The sequence below is a fragment of the Peromyscus eremicus genome, chromosome 6, assembly GCF_949786415.1.
Source record: "Peromyscus eremicus chromosome 6, PerEre_H2_v1, whole genome shotgun sequence".
In the NCBI taxonomy this organism is placed as follows: domain Eukaryota; kingdom Metazoa; phylum Chordata; class Mammalia; order Rodentia; family Cricetidae; genus Peromyscus; species Peromyscus eremicus.
This window is the reverse complement of record NC_081421.1, coordinates 26,059,262-26,080,770: the sequence shown is the minus strand read 5'-3', so window position 1 is coordinate 26,080,770 and position 21,509 is coordinate 26,059,262. Positions and strand designations below refer to the sequence as shown.

General features: G+C 43.7%; 1 protein-coding gene across 1 annotated transcript in view; it reads right to left on the bottom strand.

Annotated features, from left to right (window-relative positions):
* Positions 1-5,909: 5,909 nt before the first annotated feature.
* Pld1 (phospholipase D1) overlaps positions 5,910-21,509 on the bottom strand; it is a 136,070-nt gene continuing 120,470 nt past the window's right edge. Inside the window, exons 24-25 of the mRNA XM_059265291.1 lie at positions 8,746-8,863; positions 5,910-6,839 (exon numbers count right to left, since the gene is read on the bottom strand). Coding sequence (XP_059121274.1) covers positions 6,615-6,839; positions 8,746-8,863 — 343 coding nt within the window. The 3' untranslated portion in view covers positions 5,910-6,614. The remainder of the gene's footprint in view (positions 6,840-8,745; positions 8,864-21,509) is intronic.

Below are 21,509 nucleotides of genomic sequence, written 5' to 3'. Positions count from 1 at the left end.
ACTATGTCTTCCCTTGGTGTCCTCAGAGAACGGTGCCCCTCATACACCAGTCTTGGCTGGCCTCTCCACGTGCATTCAGGTGCCTCTTACTCTGCTCACTGTTCTTTTGAGAGTGGAAGTAGCTTTCCGTTCCATTTGCTGAGCGCAGGGCAGTGGGTGCCCTGGTCTGACTTGTTCACTGCGTTTTTCCCAGTACCTTGATGGGGTGCTGCTCAGTGTGTCATCACTAGATGCCACATTCATCTTTTAGAATAAACTGAAGGATTAGGTTAGAGTTAGTCACGCGTCATTGCCCCTCCCATGGAAGAAGCCTGTGGTACAGGGAGTGCTGTGATTCCGAACTTGGCCTTCCTTGGGGGCTCCACTTGTGTGGAGAGGATGACGTCAGGGACACGTGGTGCCATTTCTATCTCAGCCCTATTGACTCTGGATATCCTCACACAGAATGAGAAATCAGTTTCAAACAGATGCTGCTGGCATCTCAATTTTAATTGTATAATGAATGCATACTTCTATCCTAAAAAACAAAACAAAACAAAACAAAAAAGCAAACAGCAACAACAACAGCAAAAAACTAGCTAAGGTAGTATGTGCAGAAAACTCTGGTTCCATAGCAAAGCCAGAGGTTAGTATCATCTGCAGTGGCCCATGGAAAGCACTCTCAGGGACACAGACGTCCCTGATTTCAGTTCTCAGAAGACAAACCCAGCCCAGTGCAGTTCCAGCTTCACACATGTCCAGCACATGTCCAGCTGCACACATGTCCAGCACATGTCCAGCCGCACACATGTCCAGCCGCACACATGTCCAGCCGCACATGTCCAGCTGCACTGCTTACAAGCCCTCAGCTGGAGAAGCTTGCTTCAGCCAAGCACATCTTTCCAGAACCCAAACCATGTGAGTCTCCTTCCCAAAAGGATGTGACTGCATTCCTAAAACAAACACATTGCAAAATTCTGGACCCTGGGACAGGGAGGCTGGATGACTCAGCTGATGGAGAAAATGAAAAGCCCCTGAATCTGTTGGTCAAGGTGGTCCCCCTGCATCTTCTGTAGAGGGACCAGAAAGCCTTCCCCAAAGACAGGTAACATTTATTATTTATGGGGTGTCAACTAGGCATGTAAGGCACCGTGTGTGGGTTCATTCTAGTAAAAGCCAATTATCAAAACTAGGGGTCAGTCTGGACTCGACAAGCCTTCAGCCAGAGGCCTGACAGCTCCAGTGACAGCTCCAGTGACCCTACCACTTGGCATTTGCTGCTGGTGGTGTGTGCGCTCCAGCTGCAGGACATCAGCTTTGCGTTGAAAACACTGCTGGGTTGGTGTTTGGGGCTCCTGCCATTTTCTATGACTAATTTAAGTGGAATAGTCAGGAGGAGGACATGATGTCCAGCTTCCCGGAATCCAGCAGGCCCAGAACAACACACTGTGAACCGCATCCATCTAGAATAAAGTGAAAAATGACGTTGCTTAGAAACAGAGGGTAATCAAATCCATGGTTTGTTTGGACTTCTATCCAACTTGACTTTAAAACTTGAAATTTAAAGTGACTGTTGCAACAAATTTCCCTTTATACAATGTTTGATTGCTTTTAAAATTAATAATCATAAATGGTAAAAAGGAAAGATGAAATAAATCTAAATTAAAGCATGAAAAGTTTGATGCTTTTAGGTTTTTGTTTTTGAGGCTAGTCCTGCGTAGCCCAGGCTGGCCTTGGCCTCACTGTGTAGTTGAGCAACCCTTCTGCTTCTACTGCCAAGAGCTGGAATTCAGGAGTGTACCACTTTGCCTTGGTGTACTGAGTCCTTCCAAACACATGAGAAGCAGGGATGTTTCATGTGTGAAAAAAATTATCGCGAGGAATCACATTATGGACTTGCTCTTCTTTAGCATCTTTTCTCACTCAAATCAGGGCTGAGAAGAAGGCTCAGTGGGCAGAGTGCTTGCTTGGGAAGCGTGGTGAGCTGAGCTCAGCCAGTCAGAACGCATGTAAAAGTCAGGTGCTGATGCACAGCCACAGACAGGTGGATCTTCGGGCCCACTGACCAGCATTCTAGCCAAAACGGCAACCACCAGTTCCAGAGAGACCCTGTCTAAAGACAAATAAATAAATGAACAAAAGAAACAGTGGAGGGCAATAGAATAAGACATCCTACATGTGCACACATGGGTTAGTGAGTACACCTGCGCACGCGCACACACACACACACACACACACACACACACAGAGATTTTTATTCTGTGCCAGACCCCCCCCCCCCCAGCACCTTTCCCAGCACACTTCCGGGTTCAAGTGTCCAAGGCTGAGGCCTGGGTCAGCTCACTTCAGATCTGCAAACTGCCAAGAGTAACTGACCTCAGAGAGACTTCTGAGGAAATGAAAACACATTCATGAACTCACTCAAAATCCCCTTTTCTCCCCCATTTCCTGGAAGGGAGGGTAGAGGGAGCTGAGGAGACATTCAGGGTCCTTTCCTGCTCTGTCACAGAGGGTGGCAGCAGCTGAAACACTAACATGCTAATCTGAGGCAGGGAGGGAAGAAGAGCAAGCCCGGGTTAAAACAGTGATCATCAGTGGCTGAAAGTGTAAGCTAAACATGATCAATTTCAGAAGTTTGTTCTACACTGAACGCTTGCATCCTTCCCCAAATTCTTCTGCTGAACCCCCAACCGGCAGTGTGATGTCTGGAGATGGGTCTTTGGAGGGTCATTAGTTAGACGTCATGAGGGTGAGGCCCTTGTGCATGCCTAACAGGAAGCAAAGCAGCTCGCTCGCTCTCTCTCTCTCTCTCTCTCTCTCTCTCTCTCTCTCTCTCTCTCTCTCTCTCTCTGTGTGTGTGTGTGTGTGTGTGTGTGTGTGTGTGTGTGTGTCCCTCCGTCTCCTCTCCTGCCCCTCAGCCCCTTGCTTACACCAAGAAGAGGCCGCATGGTGACAGGTGGCCTTTGCCAGGCCTGGAAGTTCACACTGACTAGAACCCGCCCATGCTGGGACTCTGATCCTGGACTTCTGTGGTCTAAGTAGATAAACACCAGGCCTGATCTCTGTTTTCCCAGGGAACGTGCTTGTAATCTAAAATGGTTTCCACATGTGAAGAAGCAGTTCACAACCACCTGTAGCTCCTGCTCCTGAGGATCCAACGCCCTCTTCCAGGCTCCACAGGCTCACACACAAATGGTCATGCTCACAGACACATACATACAGATAAAATAAAAACATAAATCATTCTTAAAAAGAGGCGCTCTGGTTAGAGACGAGGAATGATTGTAGGAAAAACTGTAGATTCTTAAAGGAAGAAGTAGAGGGTAATGGAGTGTGCTGGGGAAGGACGGGAGCCAGACAGAGGGGACAGTGGGGGACAAATGAGAACTAAGTATAAAGACACCTAAGTATGAACATGTCAGGAGAAAATCTATGACTTCATATACTGACCTAAAAATATTTTAAAAGCATGTAGACTCTGTGTATGTGTACATGAGCATACACGTGTGCGTGTGTGTGTGTGTGTGTGTGTGTGTGCGAGCACAAGTGTGTGTCTAGAAGTACCAAAGCTAACACTGGAGGGTCTTCCCTTTCGATGTCCACCTTACATTTCAAACAGGGTCTCTCACTGAATCCAGAGCTTCTGGAATGAGTTGACTGGTGGCCAACAGCCTTGGGACCAGCTTGTCCCCTCTCCGCCAGGCTAGGGTTACAGATGAAGGCCACCCTGCCCATCTTCTCGCGTAGGTGCCAGAAACCCATACTCAGGCCTCATGTCTATGCGGCAAACACTTTACCATCTACACAGAAAAGCAACTCTCCCAACTCATTCTGGCAGATGTTTTCTTTGCAGCTGTGTTAATTCACGACATATTACAATTTGCCCAAGTTCTTACGTAAGAGATTACTGTACACAATTTGACCACCTACTGACAAAATTGTCTTTGAAAAGCACTTTTAAAACAAATATTTTTATTTCACAATATAACGCACAATCAGTCCCTTAAGTTTCTCTGTGCTGCCCTGCGGCTCAGGATTAAGGCCACCCCACTTCATGGATACTTGATTTGAAGGGAATTGATGCATCCCGCTTGCTACCACAGCACGCAGCTTGGTGCATGTCCACAGCAGCTCCCACAGGTCTGACCAGTTTCTACTCCACTTCTTCTAATGATAGACTTTTCTGCTTCTTGAAAACAAAGATTGTTACAGAGATTGGCAGAACATCAGGTGAGTGCTGACCGGCATTTCAAAAGATTGCGGTTAATCGGAAATGCTGAGCAGATCTGAACTAGCTTTTCAGGGCATAAACTGGTCACATTTTAAAGTCTTTATCAGATATGGCAATGTAACTTCTAGAAGGCAGTAGTGGTGTCGAGGAAGGGCAGGCAATCAGCTTGTGGTGGAGCCCATGTCCTAGGCATCTTGGTGGACAGCTGAGCTCTGTAAACAGTTACCATAGGAAGGTATTCATTACACTGAATTTCCCACAAGGCCCCTCCAAGTACATCTCTTTGCAGGGAAGCATCTTATCTTTGAGAAGATGCAGTAGGAAAACTTTCCACAGAAACCAGCAGGGAGAGTCAGTGTGGTCTTCAGCTCATCATATCATGTATTCACTCCACAGACATTTATCAGCATTTCCTTTCTATTGGGCACTGTTTCAGGCTCTGAAGACTAAATAACCCATGAAGTTCCTGCTATCTACGGCTCCCATTCTAGTAGGTGGAGACAAATAAACACAGATCACAGGATTCACAGCATAAGTTAGCCATCTGAAAGCTGCATGTCCTCAGTCCAGGGTAACCACGAAGTGCAGAGAGGCTGACGTTGGCCACAGCAGCCCACTGCACATCTGTTGGGCAGGCTTACGTCATTCCTTCCTCCAATACAAGCTCAGTGTCTTCGTCTATACAGTGGGGAAGGGTCAGAGTAAATGACTTATTAGGGGTTCTTGCCAGTCCATTAGGATCATATCAGAACATTGGGCACAAAACCAAGAATCAGCTAGTTGACCATTTTAAGCTTTAAAATTTTTTTTAAATAAAACACAATAAATCTTTAGATATTCCATGCACATTGAATATTTTGAACACAATGTGACCTTTGTCTGCATAGGGTCTTATTCACTACAACTATAGAATGAAATCATCTCACCATCCTTGGCCATACAAGAAATAAGTTATTTATTCATAAAAACAGATGCATTTCCATTTTTGATTACAAATCGCACCTCACTTGTGGAATGTTCCCTAGGGGTGGCATCCTCCCTTGGATGTGACTGTCACTCTGTTGTTAACCCATATCACTGGTTTTGTGGTCCTGTGTCATCTTTTAAACCAGAATATTTGTTCATGAAAACATGGGTTGGGAGTCGCTTTGAAGAGAACCCCAAAGGACCTGAGGCTTCCAGGAACCCACAGATGCTCCTAGGATTTGAGAGGAACCCTGAAATTTGGTCTATAAAGGACACCATACCGTCTGAAAGGGAAAGTGGATATCCACATTTCAGACTGGAACAACGTGAATTACTATTGCAGCTTCTTTGGAAGCCATGTTGGAATGTTACTGCATAGTTATCAGCACAAGCAAAGTGGCTCCTCTTTATAATCAGCTACTTTTCCCCTAAGGAAGACATGGCAGAAAGACCGAAGGGTCAATAAGGTCAGACTCCTGCTTGTCAGCTGGAAGGCATTACAACACCTCTGCTTCTTTTGGAAGACAAATCGCATCCATTGGATCGCTTATGGAGAAATCCAGCTTTGTCATCGACCCGGTGGCTAAGGGGGACAGGGATTCTACAGACTGTGGGGAATCTTGTCCTTTATCTGAACTGGATTCCCACTGACACCATGGAGGTTCTATCTGTGTTTATCTGGTTGCTTTGTTTTGGTATACCTGGCACATGTTTACAAATATTATCAGGGGGCTCAATGACAAGGACACAGCTTGGCAATATCTTTGGGAACCAAGGGAAATTTCTTCTTCAGTATTGGAATTTAATGCCTTCCTGCTGTCAACAGCCACTATTGCTGTCCTCAGAAGTGCCTGATGTGGGTAGCTAGGCAAAGCCTGTTCTGTCCCTGCAGTGACTGAAAAGGAGCAGAAAGCAACTTCTTGGATTAGTAAACACCCTCATGTCAGAACTATGTGGGTCCAGCATCATCTGGAACCTTGGGTCTCTCAAATTGGCTCTCCACATCTTTCATTGATCAGCAGTCTCTTAAACAGGGCTGTATGGACAAGCTGAGGGCATCCTGGTGGGCCCCAGCTGCCTTAATTAGCATCAGAGAACAAGAGAGTCCAGGCAACTTTTGGCAGTTTGAACCACAGTTACAGGCTGATTTTTGTTAGCAAAGGAGACAGGTTTTTGATATGTATCCTGTAATTTGCATCTGTGTTTGGTATTGTTTGAACGTATGCTAGCTCAAGGACAGGCAGGATACATGATGAAGGCTTGCTTCTGCAGAGAGTCCTTACATCAGCGTGACCACTGACCCCTCATTCACTCCAATGAGTCCAGTGGGTTGGTCACAGGAGTGCATCGGGCCTGAGTCTGGCTGTGAAGTCCTTAGGAAGGCACCATATGCAATGTGGTCTTCAGGTTAGAAATCCTTGACTTGCAGCAGTTTGTCTTATGTCCAAACCTCCATGGGCACCATGGCTTCCTTGGTTCCTACAGAAGGCAGGAGGTTTTCCTCAGATAAGAAATAAAAAGGGAACTGAACCAAGAAGCCTCGGATCTTCCTCAGCTCCTCCTCAGCACGAACGGGGTCATCTTTTGCTAATATGGGCTTGCTTATAAAGTCTCTCAACTGTATTAAATTGTGCACTTCATCATTCGGAAGGCAACGGAACACCTGTTAAAATACAAATTGGAAACTGATTTATTTATTTAAAAACAAGTACTTGTTCCTTATGGAAGATATTCATTGCAACAGGCAAAACCTTTGTCTTATGAAACATTAATTTTATGTCAAAGCACAGGCTTAAGGGTTACTTTTTACAGCTGGGTGTAGTGGCATGTGTCTATAATCTCTAACACACGGGAGCTGAGGCAGGAGAATCCTAAGTTTAAGACCCTCTGGGCTATGTAGTAAGTCCTAGTTCAAACAACCAACCAAACCAGCCAACAACAGTTCCTGTTTCTATATGCTACAAAGAAACTGTTAGATTTGTTTCCATTTTAAAAGGCCACACCCACTTCTTTCTTTATCGTCTATGGTGCTCATTAGCCACAGAATAGAGACAAGCTAGCAGTAAAGAATGCTTGCTAGGAAGGAAATTCTAACATAATAACCATCCCTGAATTTCCCTGGACATGCCTGTCTAAGGGGAAAATTCCAAGTTCTGTTTCTCTAATTTTTCATTTTGAAAGATACACACGTCAACAGTTGTTAACATGTAACACTTTGCTAACTGAAATATGGTTCAGACACCACAGCACTTTACCCCTGTGTATTTCAGTAGGTGTTGCATAAAAACGAGGACAGGAACTTACAGAATCAGCATCATTCCTATACCCAAGAGACGTAATTCCACAGGGTCATGTGCAGATTTATCCCATTATGACCAAAATGTCTTTTCTCTCTATTTCTCCCCAATTTCGGGGACTGAACAGGCAGTACGATGAGTTTCTAACATTCTGTTGTCATATGGCCTGCTTGATCATAACCTGGAGTCCTCAGTATGAAATAAAGCAACATAGACTGTCCTGTCCCAGTAAGAAGACAACACGTCTGTGCAGAGGGGCTCTGGGAGACCTGAAGGAGAACACATTCTTACCCAGTTTCTCACAGATGGTTAACAAATCTGGCTTTCTCCTGAGGTAACCTATTCCATCACCAAACAGTACTTAACCCTTTAATAACCACAGGGAGAAAAAGGAAAACTCCAAGCTGTTGCACACAGTTCCCACTGGACACCAGCTGAGATGGGATGAGCACCAGTGTGATCATCTTTGGATAACAATGGCCTACCTTCTCTTTGTCACTAAACACCTTCAAAAGCTGGCTAGTCATGGGCCCCTGATGCTTTTGGCGACAGCCCTGCATCCTATGGAGGACAGGATGTCACTAAGGCCTCTTCTAAATGATAAGCCAGGGCCTTGTGCATGCTAGGCAAATACCCAACCCCTGAACTATATCCCTGGCCCTTTGATCTTTGCATTTCAATGTCTACAAAGAGATAGCTTTACAACATGGAAGCATATTGATTATTTTATACTAATAATATTCTATCTATGTAGAGAGCCGTGCACGGCCGTGCCTCAAAGATGGCGCAGCGTCTGGTTTCTGCCTTCCCGATGGCAGATGCTCCTTATTTGGCTAAGGCTAGGATCTGGCTTGCTTCTGCACACCTGGACCTAATCTGGCTTGCTTGCGTATGTCTGACCCTAGCGGCATTGTCCACGTGGCACCACGGGGTTGATTGCCCAGTGGCTATAAAGGGCGTGGGCTGACTTTCCCAGGAGAGTGACTGTGAGAGTGACTGGGAGGGTGACTGTGACAGTGACTGTGAGTGAGAATGAGAGAGAGAATGGGAGAGTGAGTATGAGTGAGAGAGAGAGAGAGTATGAGTGAGAGAGAAGAAGAAAATGACGTTCCCCGGGGTCAGAAGATTGTTCAAGGTTCCTGAATAAACTGCTTGGAGAAGAGCCTGGCATCGCGTCTTCCTTGCTGGTCGAGGCGGACGCAACATATCTATATCAATAAAATTGTGATAAGAATGGAAGAAAAAGGGTGGGGAGGGATAAGCAAGTCTCACTTTATCATAAATGGTAGCATTCCGAGCTGCTGTTGAAACCCAAATCTCCTTGAAGAATTTGTCACACACAGGATCCTGGAGGTCCTCACTCGGATCGGAGAGATAGCCAAGGACGAGCCTGAAATACAAGAGCCTTCTAAATGAGTGACAAGAAGATGTTACCAGTGGTAACAGCAAGGCAGGTCAACTGCAGGGATCTTTGGCAAGGGAAGACAAAAAGTCCATTAAACCCATTAAAGCTTCATTTTGTTCTAGAAGAATCCTTGTAATGTGGCCCAAGATGGCCAGACCCTTAACCATTAAGGTTAGCACCCAAACACTGGCCAGGAGGCAATGTGAAAAGCCCCTTTCTGAGGATTACCTCACTAAACGCCAGCTGTAATTATGCCCATTTTACAGATAAAGGAATTAAAGTGGGGGAGATTACAAAACTTGTTCAGGTTCATATAGGTAAGAGGTCCTGTGATGTGACTTCTGTTTCCTTCCCTGCTTCTTATACTCCCTCCCCACCCAGATCCCACTCTACCCATCCCTCTTATCTCCCCCCCACCCCACTCTACCCATCCCTTTTATCTCCCCCACCCCACCCCGGATCCCTCTCTACCCATCCCTTTTATTCCCCCCCTCCCATCCCATTCTACCCATCCCTTTTATCCCCCCACCCCAGATCCCTCTCTACCCATCCCTTTTATCTTCCTTCCCACCCCTTGGGACAAGCACCATGCTCAACTCTTGGATATAGAAGTAAGAAAAGCATGACTTCCCTTTACATAGTTAAATTTGGTGAATGAGAGTGAATAGTCAGCCGTGGCAAGCAGAGTTAAATACAGTTGTCACAAACAGAGTGTGTTTTGAAAAGGAGAGAAGGGTATGGCCAGGGAGGTTTTCCCCTCTTCCACTGGGCTTCCAGCTCTGGATCTAGTGGTTTTGTGTTTTGTTGTTTTCATTTTTCCCCTTTCATTGAAAATAGACTCTTTTGTCATATAATATATCCTGATTATAGTTTCCCCTCTTCTCCTCCCAGTTCCTCCCCACCACCCTGCCCCTCTGGATCCACTCCCTTTCTGTCTCTCGTTAAAAAAGAACAGCTTCTAAGAGACAACAACCAAACATGACAAGATAAAAAATAATAAGATAAAGCAAAAACCATCACATCGAGTCCAGACAAAGTAGCTCCGATGTTTTAAGATCCAGAACAAGATCGGCTTTGTAAAGCCTTCCACAGCTGCCCTTCTCTGGTTCTGAGGGGATGCTGGGAGCCCAGCACTTCCCACTGTTCTCCTGATGTGCTTTGTTCTTATTGGAGAACTTGCAATATTTTATGCCATTTTGATTTTCTTTTTTTTTTAAATTTTTTTATTTCTTGGTTTTTTGAGACAAGGTTTCTCTGTGTAGCTTTGCGCCTTTCCTGGAACTCGCTTTGGAGACCAGGCTGGCCTCGAACTCACAGAGATCCGCCTGCCTCTGCCTCACGAGTGCTGGGATTAAAGGCGTGCGCCACCACCGCCTGGCCATTTTGATTTTCAACAGGTCCATTTGTCACAATAGAATACAAATTATTCGAGAGAGTATGGCTTGGCTATTCTCATACCTCTCTGAGTGTTGGTTTAAATAAGTGGTGCTGGTTACTGTGTGAGGAGAGGTCAGAGGCACGACAAAACCCAGTATCAGAGCTTTATTAGGAGGAAGCGGGGAAGAGAGTGTGGCCAGGCCTGGGGCAGAGACACATGCAGGAGAGAGAGTTGGGGGGTGTGGAGCAGAAGAGGAGAGGAGTCTGTGTCCGGCTTCTTAAGGATTCCCCTGCACATGTGCAGGTGGGCTTACAGAGCTATGCCACGCATGCGCTGATTGTGTGACCGCCCTGCATGCATTTGCGCAATTACGTAGCGCACTGATGATGTAAGACATAAGACCCCTTGCTTCGCTACTGAACTGCGCATGTGTGGTCATATTGATGGAGTGGCAGAATCCTAACAGTGAGTGCCTAACGTATGAAGTCACAAGTTAGATGGCAGCTAAACTGATCACATATAATCAAGAGACAAGAAATAGCAAGAAATCAGCAAGAAGAAACAAGATAGGTTTTAGAAGCCAAACTGATAAAGTAGAATTACCCTTGTTCTTAAAGGAACCTGTAGGATTAATAAGCATTCCCAGCAGCTGGAGGCATGGCTTAGAGGTCAAAAGCACTCATATTGCACTTGCAGAAGACCTTGCTTCAGTTCCCAGCATTCTCATGGTGGCTCCCAACCATCCACAACTCCAGTTTTAGGGGATCTGACACCTTTTTCTGACCGCCATGCTACCATGATGAGTACCAGGTATATATATATATATTACAAAAAGCATTTTACTTTATACTGTGAGGTAGACGGGAAAGACAATTCTTGTCTTCAGATAAGAAACTAAAGTCTAGATAAATACTAGTTGATTAAACTAATATACGCAATGAGTCCAAAGCTGCAGGGAACCATGGAGTTGGCATATTTCAAGGTGTTTTTAAGGTTTGAGCCTGTGGCTCCTGGGGTGTGTCTTTCAGTTCCTGAGAACCTGAAGTATACAGGCCACCTGCATGTCTCTGTGTTCCTTAGAGGTCAGCAAAGCCTGCAGAACTTGGCTGAACAGTTAGTGTTATATATTAACCTTGTATATCCTGTGTAGCTTCAAACTGCTCATATATCACGGCAACTGCCATTGCATTCTGTTTTGATGAGTGCCTAAAATATCTGATGGCTTGAAACAAAATTGTCTCAGCCTCAGTCTTGCTGAGACCCCTCCAACCATGCCTGATTCATCCCCACTGACCATATCAGGAGACCCCGGGTCGGTGAGTAAGCACTGGAGCTTACTCAAAGCCTTTTTCATGTGCCTTGTGAACTCAGCGAACACCAGAAAGGCCTCTGCTAACTACAGAACTGCTGGAACACAGGCCACACAAAGACTGGTTTTGAAGGAGTTAGAGGATACCTCACTGACAGCATCAGACAGAGAAGTGATAGGACCTGGCTTATACAGTCAAATATAACTTCTAAGCAGAGGCAGGAGGATTGTTGCAAGTTCAAGAACAGCCTGGTATACACAGTGAATTTCAGGCTACCATCCAGGGCTACAGGATGACTCTGTAAATAAACAAACAAACAAATAAATAACTGGACAAGGAGAGACATTCTATCCTGTATATATTTCTAGATCCAGATAGATGATAGATATAGATGATAGATAGATAGATAGATAGATAGATAGATAGATAGATAGATAGATTGATAAATAGATGATAGATAGATAGATAGATAGATAGACAGACACACACACACACACACACACACACACACACACACACACACAAACTGTGTTAAAAACAGACTGTATGGGCAAGGGTTGAAACAGAAACCAATCAGGAGCTCTGGCAGCAACACACGTGGTCTGGGGAGCAGTGGGTTTATCAGTAGAGTTGTTAGAAAAAACATTGACCTTGAGGACAATTGACAGATAAGTGTGGCTGCCATTTGCCGGGATGGAGAGTTCTGTGGGTAAGCCTAGTTAGTGTGAAGAGACTAGGTATTCAATTTTGAGCCTGTTGATCCATCATTTAAACACATGAGGTGATACTGAGTTGGCATCTTGCTAAAGGGACCTAGAGTTTGGAAGAGGCTTGGAAACACAAACCTTCCAACTGCCCTAGTTTATATGCTCATAAAGCCATTTTTGTAAGGAGTTCCCCAGAGGGATGAGTGTCAACAGTGAAGATGACCCAGTGTGGCTGTAGAGAAGAGGCAATGGGCTAGGCTGGAGAATAGCCAGAGGATGCAGAATTCCCTAACTACATGGAAAAAGATGTCAAGGAGCAGTTTGTCAAACTTATGCAAAACTGACTTCTGTGATCTAAATATGAAATGGCCCAACTGTACGATTGCCAGTGGGGTCGTGGTTTTTCTTGGGAAGATTGTGGGATCTTCAAGAGCTAAGTCGTTAGGAGGGGAAATGTGTTCTTGGAAATGGGTTGCTGCAGTGGGTCTTAACCTCTCTCTCTCTCTCTCTCTCTCTCTCTCTCTCTCTCTCTCTCTCTCTCTCTCTCCTTCTCTCTCTCTCCTTCTCTGTCTGTCTGTCTCTCTCTCTCTTTCTCCTTCTTTCTCCCTCTCTCTCTCCTTCTCTGTCTCTGTCTCTCTCTGTCTCTGTCTGTCACTGTCTCTGTCTCTCTCTGTCTCTGTCTCTGTCTTTCTCTCTCTCTCTCTCTGTCTCTCTCTCTCTCTCTCTCTCTCTCTCTCTCTCTCCCTCCCTCCCTCCCTTCCTGATAAGGGAAAAGATGGGACCAGGCACCTCATGTTCCTGCTGCGTGCTTTTCCCGCCACGGTGGCTTTTGTGTCCCTTGAACTCTAAGATAAAGTAAACCCCTTTCCTTAGCCTGGCTTCTTGTCAGCTGTTCGGTTACCACAACAGGAAAATCAACCAGCACAATGACCGTGGTTTAATAATGTGGACACCATTCAGCTGTTATCCTCTCTGTGTTTAACAAATGCAGATTTACATCATTGTTAATAGATACAGAGTTTCCCAGCACGTACAGTTTATGTAACCAATTATTTTATGATGGGCATTTGTATCGTTTCCAATTTCATATTATTATGAGCAAACATCATAATGAATGCAATTTAGACATAATATGTAACATTTGGTGATTTTCTATGATCATTTGGAGAAATTCCAGAATGAAAATTTCCTAGGTTAAAGAATATGTGGAACCAGGCAGTGGTGGAGCATGCCTTTAATCCACCACTCAGCAGGCAGAGGCAGGCCAACCTCTGAGTTCCAGGCCCGCTTGGTCTACAAAGAGTTGTGGGAAAGCCAGGGCTACAGAGAGACCCTGTCTCGGGGGGCAGGGGAAAGGAGGGAAAAAGAATTTGAAATTGTGTTGCACCATACATTCTCCTCACATCAACAACAACTTGCAAAAATTCGGTCTATTTCACAGGTATTAAAAGCAACTCACTTCCATCTCATTCTGGACTTTTTCTGCTACATAAAATCTCTCTAAATCAAATGGAGCTAGCACCAGGGGTATACTAGGATTCTTAAATTTTATAACCTCAGAAATTCCATTTCTATTTCAAATAATGTTTCCTTTTGATTACATGAGAATAACTGTAAAAAAGAAACGACCCACACAATGTTTGCACAGCCCTGGCTAGCTGCTGAGAATCCAAGCAGAACTTGAGTCACCAACTCAGAAGAACAGAGAGGCTACGACAATAAATTAGTTAGAAGAGTACTTGGGACATATAAGACAGTGAAAGGTAAGCATGTGAGGTATTCCCACGAGTTCATTCTTTAATAAGAGGTGAGATCATGTGTCCACCAGTTTATGACTTGTTTGTAGGGAAGCTATTTAAACAAGTGTATAACAGGCAATACTAAGTTCTAGAGTATTTCCCTTGTCAGCATTAACTACATGAAAATGAGCGACATAAATATATGAAGAAGTTTGGGTGATCTTTTGAGGATAAGATTTGAAGGAAAATGACTTTGTTTCTATGCCTATATGTATTTGATATTTAACCACAAAATTAGGGAGGCAGAAACATTGCAAAAAACTACCTCTGTTCTTCCCATTCTGCACATCTGTCATCTCAAGTGGTCCTGAGCTTGCCTGTGTGGCCCATGGCTTCTGGTGAGTGATGGTTGGATCTGTAAAGTTGGGATACTTTTCTAGGACTTAATGGACTGTTTGGCGCATAGCTGTGACATTCAGTGCAGAACCCTGGTGGTTGATTCTGTCTCTATTTAGAATTGATTTCACATTGAAAAGTGTCTCTCAATTTCTGTTCAAAAATAGCCCAGATGGAAAATGGATTGAAGCCGTATGCTAAAGTGAGAAAATGGCTGTGCTCTAGGCTACAATATTTACCTTTGGGAACACTTCCAATAAAGGGAGGGAAAACTGACGTGATTTTTTTGTGTGTGGTGCTTTTTAATATATTATCCGTATTTGCCACTGAGGCAAAGTTAAAAGCGTTGTTCAAGAACAATTGCCTTTTGAAGACAGTGTGAAAATGTCCAGGAAAAATAATATACCTTGGAATTAATTTCTCATGAAAGGCATAGGATCATCATAAAGGAGTAAAAAGAAGTTTTACTAATTATCAATCCTCATTATGAAAATCCTAAAACTTGAGTAAAGAACAAGGAACTGGGCATGGCGAGATGGCTCAGTTGGTAAAGGCCTTGCCTTGCAAGCACGAGGACCTAAGTTCAATCCCCCAGACCCACAGTGGTATGTGCTGGTAACCAGTGCTGGAGAGGTGAAGATCCCAGGGGCTTTCTGGTCGCCCAGACAGCTTGGTGTAACCAGTGAGGCTAGTGAGACATGGCTTGCTGGAGCCAGCCTGGCCTAATTCATGAATTCCTGGCCAGTGAAACCCTGCACAGCACCTGAGGAAGAACACTTGAAGTTGTCTTCTGACCTCCACATGCATGTATACACACCAGTTCCTGCACATACATGGGCACCTGCACACACACAGGCCCATGCACACATATGAACATGCACACACATAAGAGAAAGAAAGAGAAACAGAGAGACAGACAGAGACAAGCAGAAAATAAAACACTATATAAATTAGGGCCCATGCCTTCTTCTTCAGTAAGATGACTCAATATTACAAAGACATCAATTATTTTATGTTGATCTATAAATCTGCTATATTGTCAGTTAAAAAGAAAACTTTACCTTTAGGAACATTTCCAATAAAGGGAGGGAAAACTGACGTGATTTTTTTGTGTGTGGTGCTTTTTAATATATTATCTGTATAATATATTAAATTTGAGAGAATTTGAGTAAGTAGTTCTAAAGTGCATGAGAAAGAATGAATATTTAGAATAGACAAATTTGTTCTAAAGAAAACTCTACAGTGAGGAAGCAGTGTGACAAAAAGTAACGTTAAAAGCTGAGGCCACAAAAATGAAAATGATGTCACACTGGCCTGTGAGAAACTGACTTCCCTGTGATTTTTCTGTGACGGAGATGGGAGGAAAGCTGAAATACATGGCATTGCCAGTGTTATTTATTATGCAGCACAATGTTATTCATTAAGTGGCGCTGTTTACCATGCAAGAAAAGCCATGAGGTATGACAAAACCCACTCTAAGAGTTTATTAGGGGAGGAAATAGAAGGAGGTGCACAGGCCTACGGAAAATGATTGTGCAAGAAGAGGGGGGAGGGATAGATGGAACCCACTTTTTTACAGGTTCCTCCTGCACGTGCGCATAGATTGCGTGATCACGCTGTGCACAAATTACATGATCATGCAGCACACAGATTACATAGGAAGTAAGGCCCTGGGATGACTAAGCCTCTTGCTTGGCTACTAGACAGTGCATGCACGGTCATGTAGCTGGGGGAGTGGCCAGGAATTTCAACAGCCAGTATCATGAAGATTTAACATCAGATAAACTTCTGAATGTGGTGCACACACCTAGCACACAAGCACTTGGTGGGTGGAGGCAGGAGGACCAGAAGTTCATGGTCATCCTTAACTACAAAGTGAGTTCCAGCCAGCCTGGGCTACATGAGATTCTATCGAAAAAAATATTTATTCATTTATCTATCTATCTATCTATCTATCTATCTATCTATCTATCTATCTATTTTAGTAAGGTCTGGTGACACAGGCCTTTAACTCAGCATTCAGCAGGCAAAGACAAGCAGATTTCTATGAATTCTAAGCCAGCCAGGGCTATATAGGGAGACCCTGTCTCAAAAACAAACAAAACAACAGCAAATGTTTAAAAACAAGTAGGTAAACAGTACTACTTCACACACCTCTTGACAAGTTGAGGGAAAGAAAACCTAGAGACCCTGTCTCATTTCTTACATTAAAACATGCTACTCTGAGAGGCATGGTAGTGCACACCTGAAGTCCCACCATGAAAGAGGCTGAGACAGAAAGTGTTGTAGAATATTATTTTAAGATGTGTTACATTTGTTTATGCTGTAGAACATTTGTTTAATGATGCAAAAATGTGTTGCATTCTTTTATGTTGCATTTATTTGACTCAGTGAAATTGTGTTACTGTGCCTGTGTAAGACACCTGATGGTCTAATAAAGAGCTGAATGACCAATGATGAGGCAGGAGAAAGGATGGATGGGGCTGGTAGGCAGAGAGAATAAATAGAAGGAGAAATCTGGGAAGAGAGGAGAAAGATCAAGAGAACAAGGAGAGGAGGACACTAGGGACTAGCCACACAGCCACACAGCCACACAGCCAGCCATAGAGTAAGAGTGAAAGTTAGATTACAGAAGTAAGAAAAGGAATGAACCGAGAGGCAAAAGGTAGATGGGTTAATTTAAGAAAAGCTGGCTAGAAACAAGCCAAGCTAAGGCCGGGCATTCATAAGTAAGAATAAGACTCCATGTGTGATTTATTTGGAAGCTGGGCGGCGGACTTCCAAAAGAACAAAAACAACCACCAACAAGAAGATTTTGAGTTCAAAGTTGGCTTCGGTTATATAATAAGACCCTGTAAGAAAAATAGAAAAGAAGCTACACATGTTAATTGCAAAATACAAAATGGAAACAAATACTAGGAAAAAAGCAAAAACCAAAATCCAAAGTAACCGTTGATCTTAGGCTAGGGAACATATTCTTGACAAATAAGTAAAGAAAAAAAATTAAGAAATTTGGTTAATAATTTCACCTTAATTAGGAGTAAGAAGAAATTGCTCAACCATATTCAACAAAATAAGTAGTCATTAAAAGAAAGTTAAACAGTCCAGAAAAATGGGCAAAGAACATGAAAAGGTCAGACAAATTCAAAAAAGAGCAAGTATTCTTGATTAATAAACACATTTTTTAAAAATTCCACTTGAAATTAAAAGTTGGCAAAGATGAACTACAATAAGAGATATTGAAGAAATAGAAGAACTGAGCCGTTAAATTGTAGTCGACCTAAGATGGAATTTGGGGCAAATGTAGCTTCCTTTGTCTGAGAAAAATTGTCCCTTCTTTTGCTCACATAAAAAACAAGCAATTTTAGTATATGTGAAGCCGGGCGTTGGTGGCGCATGCCTTTAATCCCAGCACTCGGGAGGCAGAGGCAGGCGGATCTCTGTGAGTTCGAGGCCAGCCTGGGCTACCAAGTGAGTTCCAGGAAAGGCGCAAAGCTACACAGAGAAACCCTGTCTCAAAAAAAAAAAAAAAAAACAAAAAAAAACAAAAAAACAAAAACAAAAACAAAAAAACAAGCGAATAAACAAAAATATTTACCATTTTTTCATATTAGCAAAAAGTTGTGTCAAACATAGAGGTATGTTTTTAAGAAATTATGGCATACACACATGAAGTATGATGCAATCATTAAAATGCTACAGGATAACACTTACTGACATGGAAAAGCATGTGTGGCTCTTAAATAATAAAGAATACTCAGGGGCTGAATCCCAGCACTTGGGAGGCAGAGGCAGGCAATCTCTGTGAATTTGAGGCCAGCCTACAACATGAGTTCAGGACAGCTAGAGCTGTTACACAGAAAAACCCTGTCTCATAAAACCAAACAATAAACAAATGAGAGAGAACGAGGGGAGGGGAGGGGAGGGGAGGGGAGGAGAGGGGAGGGGAGGAGAGGAGAGAAGGAAAAGAAAGGAAAGGAAAAAGGAAAAAGGAAAAAGGAGACTGACTATTCAGGGGCTGGCCTGATAACTCAGCAGGCAAAGTTGATGCCTCCAAGTCTGAAGACCTGAGTTTGATTTTCAGGACCCTCAACGTGAAAGGAGAGAACTGACTCCTACAGGTTGTCCTCTGACCTTGACATTCATGTGTGCACACAAATAAGAAATAAATCTTAAAAATCAAGAATATTCCGGACATGCAAAATTCAAATTTTGTTTTTTTTTAAAAAAGATGAATATATATTAATGCAGGAGTGGACAAAAAGTAGACTGCTAGATGGCAAATGTTAAAATGTCAACATATTGGGAGCTGTGGAGAGGGAACCCTTATTGTATTGCTAGGGATGAGAACCCATCCAGGGGTCCATCAAATAATTAAAGGTAGAACTGTATGATCCCACCCATGTTATTATGTTATATCCAGAGAAGTTAGTTCAGTATGCCAGAGACAACTGCACTCCCATGTTCGTTATGACGTTACGTAGAAGAGCCAAAAATCAGAGACAAACTAAGTGTACATCAGCTGATAGGTGAATAAGGAAAATGTGGCTTGTCCATACAAATGAAAGCTATTGAATCACACAGAAGAGTAAAATCCTGTCATTTATGACAACATGGATGGAACTAGTGATCATCGAGGAATGAGCCAGGCGTTGAGAGACAGGGATGCTTTGACCTCGTAGATGGAATATGGAAAAGACCTCACAGATGTTTGAGAACAGAATGATGGTCGACAGTGCTGGGGCATCAAGGAAGAGTCATGAAACCAGGTTGGTCAAAGGGAACCAAGCCATTGTAGACAGGAGTAAGATGTTCTGGTGTGCTTCGTGGGAGACTTTGGATGGTGGTGGACTAGCTTCCCAGAAGCTAGAAGAAAGGATTTTGAATGTTCTCGTCACAAAGAAAGGTCAGAGGTTTGAGCAGATACATGTGCTCAGGCTGGAGAGATGGTCATCAGAAAAAACACTTGCCGTACAAGCCTGCTGACTGAATTTGATTTCTGAAACCCATTTAAAAAGCAAGACGCAGTGGTGCACACTTTTAATCCCAGCACTCCTATGGTGACATGGGAGTGGGAAGAGGGGAGTCTCCCGGAAGCTCACAGGCCAGCTAGTCTGGAGCACTCACCAAGGCAGAAACAATAGACCTCTGCCTCAGCAGGGTGCACAGAGAGAACTAACTCCCCACATATGATCTCCACATATGCACCACGGCACATTCCATACATGTATCAAAAACATTTTAAGTTATTCTCACACTAATCTAGATATTACTCAGTGAACACATTTACAAAAACATCACATAGCACTTCATAAACTTTTGCAATTTATGTATCAATTTATTTAATCAAAGTTAAAAATTATTGGCACTGGGTGGTGGAATTACAAATGAATTTACCTTCTTGTTGGTATTTTATATTTGCCAAATTTCTACAAGAGAAAATTGGTTGTAAAGCAGACTCCTGTCCCTCTATATTAGTATATGCCTAAGGATGTATAAAGAAGCCTGCCACTCCAAAGAGAATACTTAGGTTCACCCACAATAAAAAGGACATGACATTTTCAGCTTAAAAAGTGAAATAATTATTTCCTTGTATATGCTGTAATAGGAAGCCAGTGGGTTGGTTAGCAGGGTACTGACTCTAAAGTCTTCCCTGCTAAACGAAACAAACCAGCAGCACTTTTCTGTAATACCAATGGTTTGAAAGAATTCTCACTGGGCCAAACAAATAGTAACAAAGGAGACCAATAAGCAACGACAGCGGCTGAAAGGTACTGACGTATTTTGAGGCATGGCTCTGCTGAGTCCTTTGAACTGAGAGCAAAGAACGGATCTGTCTGGAATGAAGCTAAATCTGGGGAGCATGTCTGCTGAACTGTAGGAAGAAGCAAGATGGCCATCAAGACGGCTGTTGTATTGGCAAGGAGTGCAGCATACTTAGTACATGTCCTCTCTGTGTGTGAGCCAGTTGCCAAATGGACCATTAACACATGGAGGCAATGGTGTCATTGCCAATGACACATTAACAATGGTGTCAGAGGCATCCCTTCCCCAAGCAGCACAAAGCACAACCCTTGGCTACATCAGGGCACTGGTGTGTCACACCGTGGAGCCACTGTTGGGAGCTCGAAGGTCCTTGCTCTCACAGACAGGCACTAAGGAAAAGGGAATGTCCAAATGCAGGATTGTCTTTTTGATGGCAGAGATGTATAACTTGTCTTTCCACCCAGAAGTCTGGGGACGAATTAATAACCTGGTGACTTATGATCTCTGTAGCGACAGGCCACACCAAGATCCCACAGGCAGGACTGGAGGTGGCTTATAGTCTAGGTGATGTTTGCATTATCTGTATGGCCAGGGGCTCCCCCGAGCTCCCACAAACAGGGCAAGATGTGCTTAATAGCCCAGATGACCTCTATACTATCTGTGGGACTGAGACCACATCAGATCCTTCTCTAGCTCTTCAGATAACACATGTGGCCTATCTCTAGAACTCACCTTGATGGAAGAAGTGACACACTTTGAGAATCAGAGTTTCTTTGATGTAATTATGCCTCCTTGTGCACCAGGGATTGTGTTACAACAGGAAATGTTTTTCAAACTTGCACTGTGCCTATGTGCAATGTACTTATGTACTGTAAATATGCCTATAATAAACTACTCAGGGTCAGGGTAGTTTGAACCAATACTGGCTAAGTCATGTTGAACCTTCTTGCCTTACTCAGATTGGCACTCTGCTGGCCCTGGTGGTCACAGATACCCCTATAGGTCACAAAGGAAGTGACGTCACAGCAAGGGCAGTTCTAGAATCCTCAGGACCTCCTGACCAGGTCTACAGCTGGGAGAGAGGTCAAGGTGCTGACAGACCATACAGATTCATACATCTGGAAAGGTTTTACCTGGTCCTTGCTTAGTTCTGAGGTAAGGAGCTAGATGGTAGTGAGCAAAGGAGTGACATGATCTAGACAGTTTAGAAGGACCACTGTTGATAATAGAGTAAAGGAGCTGGGGCAGTTAACCCTAGCCAGAGACAACAACCCACTTAATCCCTCAGGGTCACACAGTCCTCATTTCACAGCCCTCAGTATCCTGTCTGTCTTG